The 12,353-nt window shown below is 27.7% G+C and overlaps 1 protein-coding gene across 1 annotated transcript; it reads left to right on the top strand.

The window, feature by feature from the left end:
• The first annotated feature begins 5,256 nt into the window (after positions 1-5,256).
• LOC101203421 (probable inactive patatin-like protein 9) lies at positions 5,257-7,262 on the top strand. Its single transcript, XM_004148847.3, has 2 exons — positions 5,257-6,405; positions 6,797-7,262. The coding sequence occupies exons 1-2, from the start codon at positions 5,488-5,490 to the stop codon at positions 7,001-7,003; spliced, it is 1,125 nt and encodes a 374-aa protein (XP_004148895.1). The 5' UTR covers positions 5,257-5,487; the 3' UTR covers positions 7,004-7,262.
• Positions 7,263-12,353: the final 5,091 nt, after the last annotated feature.

The following is a 12,353-nucleotide window of genomic DNA, read 5'->3' on the forward strand; positions in this document are numbered from 1 at the left end:
TGTTTGGTAACAATTTTTTGGTTTTTTTAAAAAAATTAAATATATTTTATATTTATGTCTTACAATAATTTGTATACTTTTTAAATAAAATTGTAAAATTATTAGCCAAATTCAAAACCAAACTTTTTAGAAAACTATTTTTCTTTTTTTTAAAAAAAAATCAAATGTTAGTTTGCTTTTTTGAACGAGATCACAAGTAGAGAAAGTTGGATGTGAGAATATTGTTTAAAAGCTTAATAAAAAAAGTTACTAAATGGAACCTATATATGGTTTAAATTCTAATTTTGTTAGTAATCTTATCACAATGTAATTAATACGATCTTAAGATACACTAAAGATTCGATCTCACATCTCCACCACGGCACTACTTAAAATATTTGTACTTTCATTTTTAAAACGTTAATTTAATACTATATCTTTTGTACTTCTAAAATTTTTATTCTAATTAACGTAACCATTTTGATTCGCATATTTTTCACTAAAAAAACGTATAAGATATTTTGAAAAGCACGAATTAATTAATATGTACAGGAGATAAATGCTAATGTTAAAGGTTAAGAATGGATTTTGATTAGTATCTATCTACTTATTTACAAACTACGTGACAAATTTTGTTACAAATTTGAAAGTTAAATGTAGATTTTATATTTTTGAACAAAAGAAAGAAAATCAAAGTGCTAAAGGAGGCCCACTTTTGATAGGCCCAACATCCTATGGAAGGTAAGCCCATCATGGTCCATTCAATCACCATCAAGGCTACCTAACAAATAGGGCAACTAAAGAAACTCTTTATTTTACACTTTTCAAAATTTTCATCATTTTATATTATTTCTTTGGCTAAACATATCATTTTCTTCTTTATTTTTTCTCTATCTCAATGACCTTACCACTCCATTCCCAAAGTCTTAATTTCATTATCAATACAAAAAAAACAAAAACAAAAACTTTAGGGTTGCATTATATGATTCATGACATTACATACACTTTATTACTAAGCTAAAACCATACATCTTTACTTCCATAAATAAAACCATCTCAATTCAGATTATGCTATTTTGTTCTTCTTTTTTTGTCTTTTTAAAATTACTTTCACCCTCAAATAGCCACTCATTGCCTACTTCTACTTATATGTGAACATTTGTTTGTACTAATAAAATGAACTAATGTCTAAAAGAAAAATGTACTTCACCTTCATATAATAACAACGCTATGTTTATGATTTGGGTCATAGGCATGTGAATTCGTACATTTTATCTGTTCGGAGCAATCCCTCTTGAGATAAGCCTAAAAATAAAAAGTGGAGTTAGATTGGAATTAAAGCTATAAACAAAAAAAAAATAAAAAAAAATTGTGGAGTTTGTCTATTAAATTTATGATTTACATACATATAAAAAAATTGTTTTGAAGTACTTAACCTATTATCACCACCATTATTATGGGTTAAACGTTTGACTAACAAATGGATGAAGTAAATACATTAAGTAACAATTTGACATAATATTGAAATAGATACCATAAGAGAGTTGGGGTTGGTCAATCAAGTAAAATAATGGTGGGTGGCCCAACATTTTTATCCTCTACCCTAAATTAGCATTTGATTTTTTTTTTATTTTTATATATATATAAAGTATGTTATAATATAAATAATTGTATGCTTCTAAAATTATGAAAAGGTCGATTGTGAAATTAAATTGATTAATATCTTTTAAAAAGGAAGTGATTAAATTGAGAAGGTTAGATTTATGTCTATTGTTTGGTTTTTAGAGTCAATTAACTTAGTGGGCCTCTGTATGGGCTTATTTGGTTTGAGAATATTTATGAGCCCAAATAAATCATACCATAGAATTTCAAAATAATTTATTGTCCTTTATACCTACCCCAAGAATAATCTCTCTTTGCATTATTTCCCTCTTTTTTTCCCCCATTATTTACCTATAAAGCTTATCTTTTCAATTAATATTAATATTCTCTCTCTTCATTTTTTATTTTTGGGTTTTATTTACCTAATTAGATGAATGAATGACCTCTTTTAAGAACTAATATTGTAAGGTCGTACTAGATACAGTTGAGCTACGTTGACTTTGACACATAGCCTAATCTATTGGATTTATTGAATTATACTTCTTTAATCAATAGGCTACGTGGGCAAACAATCAAATCTATCAAATATCAAACTCTAAAAGATTTCTATATTTAAAAAAGAAAAAAAAGTAAACTCTAAATTGACTTTAGGATAGAAATTATAAAAAGTGTTAAAACTACAATTTTAATCCTAATGGTGAAAAAAAAGTTAGAATTTATTCTTTATAATTTGATAAACTCTCGTTAATAGTTTACATGAGACCAAATTCAATCCTAAGTAACAGGAAAACTTTATAGACTAAAATTTATAACTTTTTTTAAACTATAGGGACCGTATTTAATTAATGAAAAAGACGTACCCATTTACCCATAAGAAAAGAAGAGAGTAGAGGAGTGTAATAATATGATAAAAATGTTATAAAGAGACCAATTGGGTAGGTTAGGTTTTGTGTGTTTAGGGCTATGATTCAAGCTAGATGCCCCCTGTCTATATTGGGCAAATAAAAGAGTCAATATTGTTCAATGCTCAATGTGCATTATAATATTGTAATAAGAAAAAAGAAGACACACCCACATTCAATTGGCTGCATTATATAGCTCAAGGAAAGTGTTACATTTAAGACCAAAGAAACTTTAATGGGGTTTTCTTTTGAGCAAAGCCAAAACCCCCCAACCAAATTCAACCCTTATTTGCTCTTTTGCAACAACAAAGAAAGGGATGGCAAAGTTTTTTATATTGAATTTGAAAAAGTGAAGATTTAAATTATCAATTTATCGAAAAAGTTACGAATCTATCTTAACTTACTACGTTCGTTTCAATTTCGTTAGTAACTTTGAGTCAATATTTAGGTGGTGAAATTTTAAAACGTTGGAGATGAAGTTGGAAAAAGGATAAGTATTAAAAATGAAAGGGAGATTTATTTAACCGAGTAAAATTGACTATTGATGTGCACCAACCAAGAAAGGGAAACAAGTTTCTAAATACAATTACTCACACTATCAAAATTAATTATGAAAGGAAAGGTTACCATTTATGTTAGATGGAAAGAAATGGGGAAGTAAATAAAAGGGATTTGAATGTTCTAACAAAAACTCTTATATGGATTCTCTTTTAAAGCAAGAAAGTTGCATATCTAACAACTTTTTATGGAAATTTGATAAGTGTTTCTTGATTTTGGTGGTTAAACTCCGTTATCATCTAGATTTTTCTATATTCCGAACTTTATCTATTTGGTACTGTTCATTCCAATCACGTACGTATTAAGAATAATTTAAAAATATTAAAAAGAAGAAGAAGAAATGATATCCGCAGTCGAAGATTCATTAACTGTTTTACAAGCAAGAAAAAACGACCCTATTAAATGTTACGTAGATTTCTTTTATATATAAAGAAACGGCCTACAAGACACAAAATTCAATAACCTATCAAACATAAACTAATTAGTTTTTCTATACAATATAGTATATAAAGAGTTATTTTTTTCTCATACATGCCATAATCATAATTCAATATTTGTTAATAGAACAATAAAAATGCAGCTTATAAAAAATTCAAAATTTCAATCTGAAAATAAATATTTTGAATGTAATTGAAATGAAAATGATAATCTATTTTTTCTTTTTGGCAATTATTTACTCCATCTCCTCCAATTGATTATAATGTTCATCCATCTTTATTGTGATGCTGTTTTGGTCCTTTTAATTGTTGAAATCTTCAATTTAAGTTCATTCATCTTTTTAATTAAATACAAATGGGTCATTCACATTAATGCCCATTACATATATACATACACACACATATATTTAATTTATTTTCTTAATATAAAGTTAATTTTAATACTATAATGTCAATTATGTTTGTTTCCAACTCTTTTTCTAATTCCATTTTCCCCCAACCATATGCCTTCTTTACTACTTCTTGCTTTTCTTAAGCATTTATTTGGAATTAATTTCCTTTCCCAATTTATTATTCATTTAACTACGCCTTCTCGTTCCGTTTACATTCCATAATAACAAAATAAGATTCAAACTTACTCATAATGTTTTGAAAGAAGTAGAGATATTTTAACCATAACGTTAAAATGTCGTTTTTTGTTAGCACGAGAAAATAAAGCGACACGTGGAATAACACACTTTTATATTTTAGATCATATATCTATGAAACATTTTATACAGTTTTGCCATATCTTTTCTTTTGCCATCTGTTTATTAATGAATGAACAATGTTATGTTATATCATTGAAGTTAATGATGTGTGACGTTAAACCATTCTAAAGGAACTATAATAATTTGTTGAAGTATACTACTTTAGTATATCTATTTGAGAGTGTTCATATAGTAGAATAGGAAATGTACTTCTAATCTTATTACTCTACACCACATCAACAACACTCTAAACTAAAATTAACATAAAATTGCAATTAAAGTTTTTTTTTAAAAAATAATATTAATAACAAAAACAAATTAATTAATAAAAATTAATAATAAAAAACAAAAATATTATTTAAAGATTAAAACATATAAAATTATAAGCTATTCGTCACTCCTGAAATGGGGTGTTTGGTTGTTTCTTTGTTGTTTCTATTCCATTTAAATTATTCTATTAAAAAAATAAATAAACTTAAAAAAAATGATTTCATTAAAGAAAGATTATATAAAACTTATAGGTTAGATTAATCAAATTCTGAAACTTATCATAAAAAAAGAATGGAAGGAAAGAAATAAAAGAAAATGGTAATAAAAAAGAAAAAGAAATGATTAAAATATAAGTAAGAAGCGCGAGCCGAGCCGGGTAAAAAGCCGAGATTCTCGCACTGTTAAGTAAAACAAAACACACGCCCAACACCACGTTTTAAGCCACTCCCTACTGCCTCCCCTCCCCTCCCCTCCTTTTTTTTATTTTCTTCTTTTATTTCTTTTTTACTTTTATAATTAATTTAAATATCATTTTGATTCATTTTTATAAATCTTAAATCTAATTTACTGTTCTTTTTTTTAATAAAAAAAAAGTATTTTCTAATATGTATAACGTATAAAATTATTACTGCTATTCAATTTAATTCCACCGTAAAAATTAAGTTTAGAAGATTTATTAAAAATGATATTTTAATATTATTTTTATTTAAAATAAAATAAAAAAGAAGAGTTAAAAATGTATATATAAATAGGCATTAAAAGGAAGGAAGAATATCCCGTCCTCCTCTCCTTCTTAAAACTTTCAACTCTCTCTCTCTAAGAACCAATTAGGGCTTTTTTTCCCCTCTCTGTTACTAACACACCTTCTTCCTTCCTCCATTAATGGCTTCCACCTACAAATCCTAAACCTCAATCCACCATTTCTTTTCAATTCCACCATTCCATCTCACTAATTCCTCTCCATTTCTTCTCCTCTTCCCCTTCACTATCATGGAGTTAAGCAAAGTTACCTTAGAGATCTTCACCAAGCTCGAACAGCAATGGCTCTCTCATCAATGCGACTCCGTCAAGAAGATTCGCATTCTCAGCATCGACGGCGGTGGAACCACTCCTACTGTTGCTGCTGCTTCACTTATTCACCTCGAAGACCAGATCCGCTTCAGGACTGGCGATCCTCACGCTCGCATTGCTGATTTCTTTGACCTCATTGCTGGTACTGGGATTGGAGCCATTCTTGCTTCCATGATTGTCGCGGATGATGGTTCTGGTCGTCCTCTGTTCTCTGCTAGGGATGCTGTCAGTGCGATTTCGTCTAGGATTTCGGAGATGTTTAGAGTGAAATTCGGTAGTGGAATTTGTCGACGGAGGAGGTTTTCTGGTAGGTCAATGGATGGAGTGTTGAAGGAGCTTTTTAAGGATTTGTCGCTCAAAGATACTTGTAAACCTCTTTTAGTTCCTTGTTTTGATCTCAACAGTTCCGCTCCTTTTGTTTTCTCTCGTGCTGATGCTTCTGAATCGCCGAGTTTCAACTTCGAGCTTTGGAAAGTTTGTCGTGCTACGGCGGCGACGCCGAGTTCTTTTAAGCCATTTCATCTTACTTCTGTTGATGGAAAGACCTCTTGTACCGCCATTGATGGCGGTTTGGTTATGAACAATCCGACTGCCGCTGCCGTCACTCACGTGCTTCATAATAAACGCGATTTTCCGTCTGTCAATGGCGTTGAGGATTTGCTTGTTCTGTCGTTAGGTAATGGATCGGCGAGTGGTGGCAACGGTAAGGTCCGGCGCAACGGTGAGTGCTCGACGTCCGTCGTCGTCGGCATTGTGCTGGACGGTGTCTCCGATACCGTCGATCAAATGCTCGGAAATGCTTTTTGCTGGAATCGGACGGACTATGTGAGAATTCAGGTATATGATTTGAAATTCTCGTGGTCTTTTCTTTTTCTACTTTCTCCGACACGCAAAGATTTTGTTTGTTTGGTTGCTGAGAAAATCCAAGAAAATAGACCCCAAAGTAAGGAACGGTGTTTACTTTTTTGACCTCACAACTTTTTTTTTTTTTCTTTTCAATTACCAAACCATTCTTTATATTTATATCTCAATCCTTTTAACATCTTCAATTTTCCATCAACAATTTTGTCAAATCTCTTAATCCTATAAAATTCACATTCAACAAGTTGTATTTAATCTCTAGATTTAAGTAAAAGAAAACTATCATACAATCATGGGAAATTGGTGAATTCATTTAATTTCTCCTTGTGCTTGTTCTTTGTATAACGGCGTTAAAAATAACGTGCAGGCAAACGGGTTAGTGGAGGAAGAAGGGGAAGTGTTAAAGGAGAGAGGGGTGGAAACGTTGCCGTTTGGCGGGAAACGGTTACTAACGGAGAGTAACGGACAGAGAATTGAGAGCTTCGTGCAACGGTTGGTGGCTTCAGGGAGGAGCAGCCTGCCGCCGAGTCCGTGCAAAAATCTGGCCGCCGTCAGCCCTCTTTCCGGCCGTTGAGTTCTAAATGTTATGAATATATATTTTTTCTTTTTTGGAGGGGGGAAGGGAAAAAAAATGTTATTATTATTTATTCGATCTTCTTTCTTTTAATTAAAAAGTTAACATGTAATGTAACCCATCTCAGGTTCACATTTTAACCCTTTTGTTCGGTTTGAGTTAGTTAAGGGAGTTAGGCGCTAATTGGAATTAAGTGTGTTTCTATTGTTAATTACTTTTCGTAATTATTAAAACCCAAATTTTAATCTTTACTCTTAAACTTTGCAAATTCAGTAACTTCTTCTATACATGGTTATACACTCTCAAAACCAAATATAGCTTAATTCCCTACATGATTTTACTTCATTTCAAAGTAAACCACCGTTCCTTATTTCCAAAATCCATAATTCCTATTTTACTTTCAAATTTGAGTTCTAAATAATAAAAAAAAAAGTATCTACTAATTAATATTTAAAAAAAGGAAAAAAGAAAGGTTAAGGGAAAATAGAAGAGAAGAATAAAAAGAGAAAATGTCGGTGGGGTATTGAAGAGTTTTGAGTCGACAATTTGATTTGCGGGAGAAGTGGGATATGATACGAATTCCCACTTCCTCTTTCTCTCTCTCCCTTCTATTTTCCCTTTTCCTTTTCTATTCAATATTTTAATTAGCAATTTCTTGTGGATGTAAACAAATCAACTATTACATTTACACACACCATCAATAATTAAACAACTCTATTCTTATAAATCTCTCAATTAAAAAGGTTCATTTTTCAAATTTAAGAACTAAATACACCTATACCTCAAAATTTGAATCTTAAAAAACAAATTTTTAAATTTATGTTTATTTTAGTTCTTACATGATTATTTGACCATTTATTATATCTTTGTACTCGTCTCTACTGCATGTGGTTTGTATAAATGTAAGAACTAAAATTATTATGTTAAAAGAAAAAAGATGTTTCATATACCTATATAATGATAGGGTAATGTTCACTTTTACAAGTAAGTTTACTCTAAATTTCTTCTTTCTTAACCAATTTTATACTTTGTTTGTATCATAACTTAATATTTTTTTAAAGATCATGAATTGAAATAAATTAAAAACCAAAATTAACACATTGTTAGAAAATTAGAGAAACAAAATAGATATTGAAATGACAAACCATATAAAAATGAAAAAGAAAATAGGAATATCACTAATAGCCAATAATATATATTGACAATTATGATATAAATATATAAATGTATATATTTTGATAAAGACAATTATGAGATTTCACAACTTTATTTAATATGTGCAATACATTTATTTTATTAATTGAAATACTTATAATTGTTTTAAGGCATGGATGGATTATTTATTTATTTATTTATTGTTAATATCTATAATTATTTAGAGATTTGATTTGCATAAATAATCAAAATATTGGTAAAATCTTAACTTACATTCAACCAAAAAAAATTATTGTTTCTAATTATGATCATATCACATGATTGTATCTAAAGTATATATCATTTTTTTTTTTAATTTGGAAGGTTCCATTGTATATTGTCATTAAACATTGAAATTATTATAGCATTATGATAAATTTTTATTTCCTAAGCATTTTTTTATTAACTCCAACTTTTAATAAATAAATACATGTTAACTACTATCGAGTTAATATCACTCTCGATAAATATTGAAATACAATTCATTAAATAAAATTTTGATAAATTGAAGTAATTTATAATAAAGCATTGGTCGTTAGAATTATATCAACAAAGAAAAGACTTAGATCATCGAAACAATCTTAATGATTTTCGAGGAATTAAAAATACGACAAAAACTTAAGGCAAGGAAATCCATATCTCCATAATTAAATGTCTCATAACATATTAATAAATATCATATGATACATTTTCTTAATAAAATAAATGATATGATAGGTTTTTTAAATAAGATTGTGTGTTCCATTTTTTCCAAAAAAATGATGGAAAAGAAGAAAAAAGTTATATATAGAGAGAGCAAGATTTGATTTTGAATGATAGCCATCTTGTCCAATTTAATATCATCTTTTCATATATCTCTTAAACAATATAATTGTGTCATTATTATTGATATTAATTTTAGATCTGTTCCAACAATTATACAACTTTCATTATACCATTTAATCATCTATATTTCACATCGTTGGATCTAGAAAAAGATGTTCAAATATTGCAAATGTATTTATTAGTGTAGGTTCGGGATGAATCAACCATCAAGATATATAAATGAAAAGAATTACTCAAAAGTACTTTTATTAAATCCATTCTCCATTGTTAGATTTTTTTTTAATTTTTCAAATGACAATTACGCTGGATGCTACCCCAACTTCCAATTATTTAACTCCATAACCAACTATAGAAAAACATTTACTCCATATATTAAATGCATTTCATCTTTGTATAATTTTACAAATTTGTCAGTTATATTTTGTTTACGTATAAATTTTATTGGTCCCTACCCAAATAAATGTTATTAAATTTGGCATAAGATTTACAAGTCTATAAGATTGATGAATATGTTGTATTAATTTAGTCAACAATATTTAAATATGAAATGCATGAAATTAAATTATAGAATGAAGAGATGGCACACATAGATGAAAAATAATTCAACCATTTTGCATATAATAATAATGTGACCTTAAATCAATTAAATATTCTTATTATTATTTGGCCAACTTGATTCTCATATAATTTAATTTTCCCTCCTACTTTTAAATTGAAAAAGAAGAAGAAGATATTTGGAAGCATTGGAACAACTTGGTTGAAATTCAAAATAATGAATTTGAATGTCATATATATATATATATGTTTTAGAGTGAAGAGAAGATTTAAAAACACTAAGAAAAAAAAATGTATCATTCATGTGTCTCTATCACTGACCTTTGATTAATTATCCAACCTGGTTGATATGGACAACCTCTTCCAAAATCCTTTGTAACTAAGAATCCTATGAGCATATATGTTTTCTACTTGTGTATATATATTATAAACAATATGAATATATAGCCTCTTCATTTTTGTTGCCGAGGGTTGAACTTCGAACGACATTTTTATTTTTTATTCACGAGGGTTGAACTCCTAAATCGTTCCTAACTTGCATACACATGCATATAAATGGCAAATTAAATATTGCATCAAATCAACAAATCGTTATTTCAAAGTGTCGGTTTGCCTTTGATTTTGCATAGTAATGGAGTTGAATTGAATTCAACCACTTATGCTTCTAGTTTAATGTTATTATCAAAATCATGACTAATATTTTTATTTTGATTTTGTATAACAATTTTAGGGTAGAAATTAAACCTTCAATTCTATTGATATCATCTGAGTTTGAAAAAATGATGTATTTTTTTTTTTTAGATTTCAATATAGAACATTTTGATCATTCTAGTAAGATGTGCAATAAATTTATTTGATGATTCTTCTTTAAAATAAAAATATTAATTAGTGTTCACATGCATACATTTTACCTAGAACATGGCATTGAAAAGGAATAATGTTGCATATTGTTTCTTTTTTTAGGCATTACAATTGAGATGTTTTTGGCTTATTTTCCAATTTGCATTTTGTCATGTTTCTTATATTTATATTAAAACTTTGATTAGTACTTTATAATATACCATCTATTTCTATGATGCTACTTTTACAATCCTTGTGCAGTTAAATCTATAGTTTTCTTCCTCCTATTTGTCACCTTAAAGTTCATCGACTAGTATATGATATACAACATTTACTTTATTCGTTAATAACTTGTTGAAATTCAAATTATTTATCACTATCAAAATAAAATAGACTAGTACATTATTAAATTAAAACAATATTATTGTACTAACAACCACTACTTTCACATTCAAGAAGAAAGAAAAGTATCATTTTAAATCATTTTTTATAGTATGTAATTGTTAAATATACAGTAGATGCCTGATATATCTTACAAGAAATTAAACACCTCGAATCTATTTGTACTATTAATTTACAATTCATTAGTGAGTGAATTAATATATAGATATATATACAAAATATGAAGTTGAAAATTGGATGAAATTATAGAGATTATTAGGAGATGTGTAGTTGCTTTTAATTTACTTAAAATATTAAAGTGGGATAAAGATGATTATAATAGATTAAACTGACTTTTAAAATATTTCTAAAGTGGGCAAAATTAAAGCATTTCCCATAGAATTAAAAAAAGGTAGATTCTATAGTTAGAGAAAGCTCCAAGAAGCTTTATTAAATTAATTAAGCTTAATGTAGGCTTTATCCTTGCTTGTTTTAAATCAAAATAATTAATTCCCTACAATGAATGGTAAGTGGTCAATAAAGCAAACCTCAATAATATAAATTAGACCAAAGCAAGAAAATAAAAAAAGTTAAACATTTTTTAATTTTTTTTCTTTTAACATATGGCCCCTACATATGGTAGTTGACATTATTTAATAGTGGATATTAAATTGTTTGCTTTTTAGTTTGGTGAGAAAAATATCTCTTTATTTGCTCTCTAAGTTTTTGATCTAATTCTATTTTTCAAAACCTTACATATTTAATCAATTCCTAAGTTCTGAGTTTAACTTCGATTTACATCTTAGGTTTCGAAATAGGTTTATATATTTACATTTTTAACCTTGGTTTTCTTGTTGTTTCGGTCTTTAGTGTTATTGTAGGTTAATAAATTTAGAATAATTAGAATGAATTATAATTTACTATTTTTCATCATTTTTGAAATTAAATTTAAAATTTTACCGCATAGTTATTTTTTTTTGCTATATCTTCCATAATGCTTTATTTTTTTTGGAAAGATAGGAATTGAAATGATATAATTAATATTAAAATAAATATTCATATTTTGGAAGTTCAATTTTTATCTAATTTTAACAATTTTAAAAGTTTAGTAAAGGTGTTCAATTATTGTTATTACTTTAGGACGATTTTTACAATTTATCCTAATAATTAGAAACGTGAATTTGTTGTTATATTATATTGGAGAGGATAGATGTATAGTGTTTGAAACTTTGATGGTAGGTGTAGATATTAAAGTTGTATTAAACTCTAAAAAAAGAATTTCTTAAATAAAAATCAAAATTCAATATTCTCATGAAGACATTAGAAGCAAGAATAATTAGGTAAAAAAAAGAAAGAAAGAAAGAAGAGAAATATTTATGACCCAAAAAGTGTTGTTCTTTTTCTCTAAAACAAGCATTAATAACATCATTTTATTTCTATTTATTGATGCCTTACTTGAAGAAAAAAAAAAAACGAGAGATTAAATGGATGTATCAAATTAATAAGATATAACTTTTCAAGAGTATGATGGAATTTTATGTGTTCGTTTAAAGAC

The sequence above is a fragment of the Cucumis sativus genome, chromosome 7 (assembly GCF_000004075.3).
Source record: "Cucumis sativus cultivar 9930 chromosome 7, Cucumber_9930_V3, whole genome shotgun sequence".
Taxonomy (NCBI): domain Eukaryota; kingdom Viridiplantae; phylum Streptophyta; class Magnoliopsida; order Cucurbitales; family Cucurbitaceae; genus Cucumis; species Cucumis sativus.

Coding starts and splice junctions, on each gene's coding strand:
- LOC101203421 (XM_004148847.3), top strand. CDS start 5,488: ATGGAGTTAAGCAAAGTTACCTTAGAGATCTTCACCAAGCTCGAACAG. Junction 6,406..6,796: donor CGGACTATGTGAGAATTCAG/GTATATGATTTG, acceptor AATAACGTGCAG/GCAAACGGGTTAGTGGAGGA.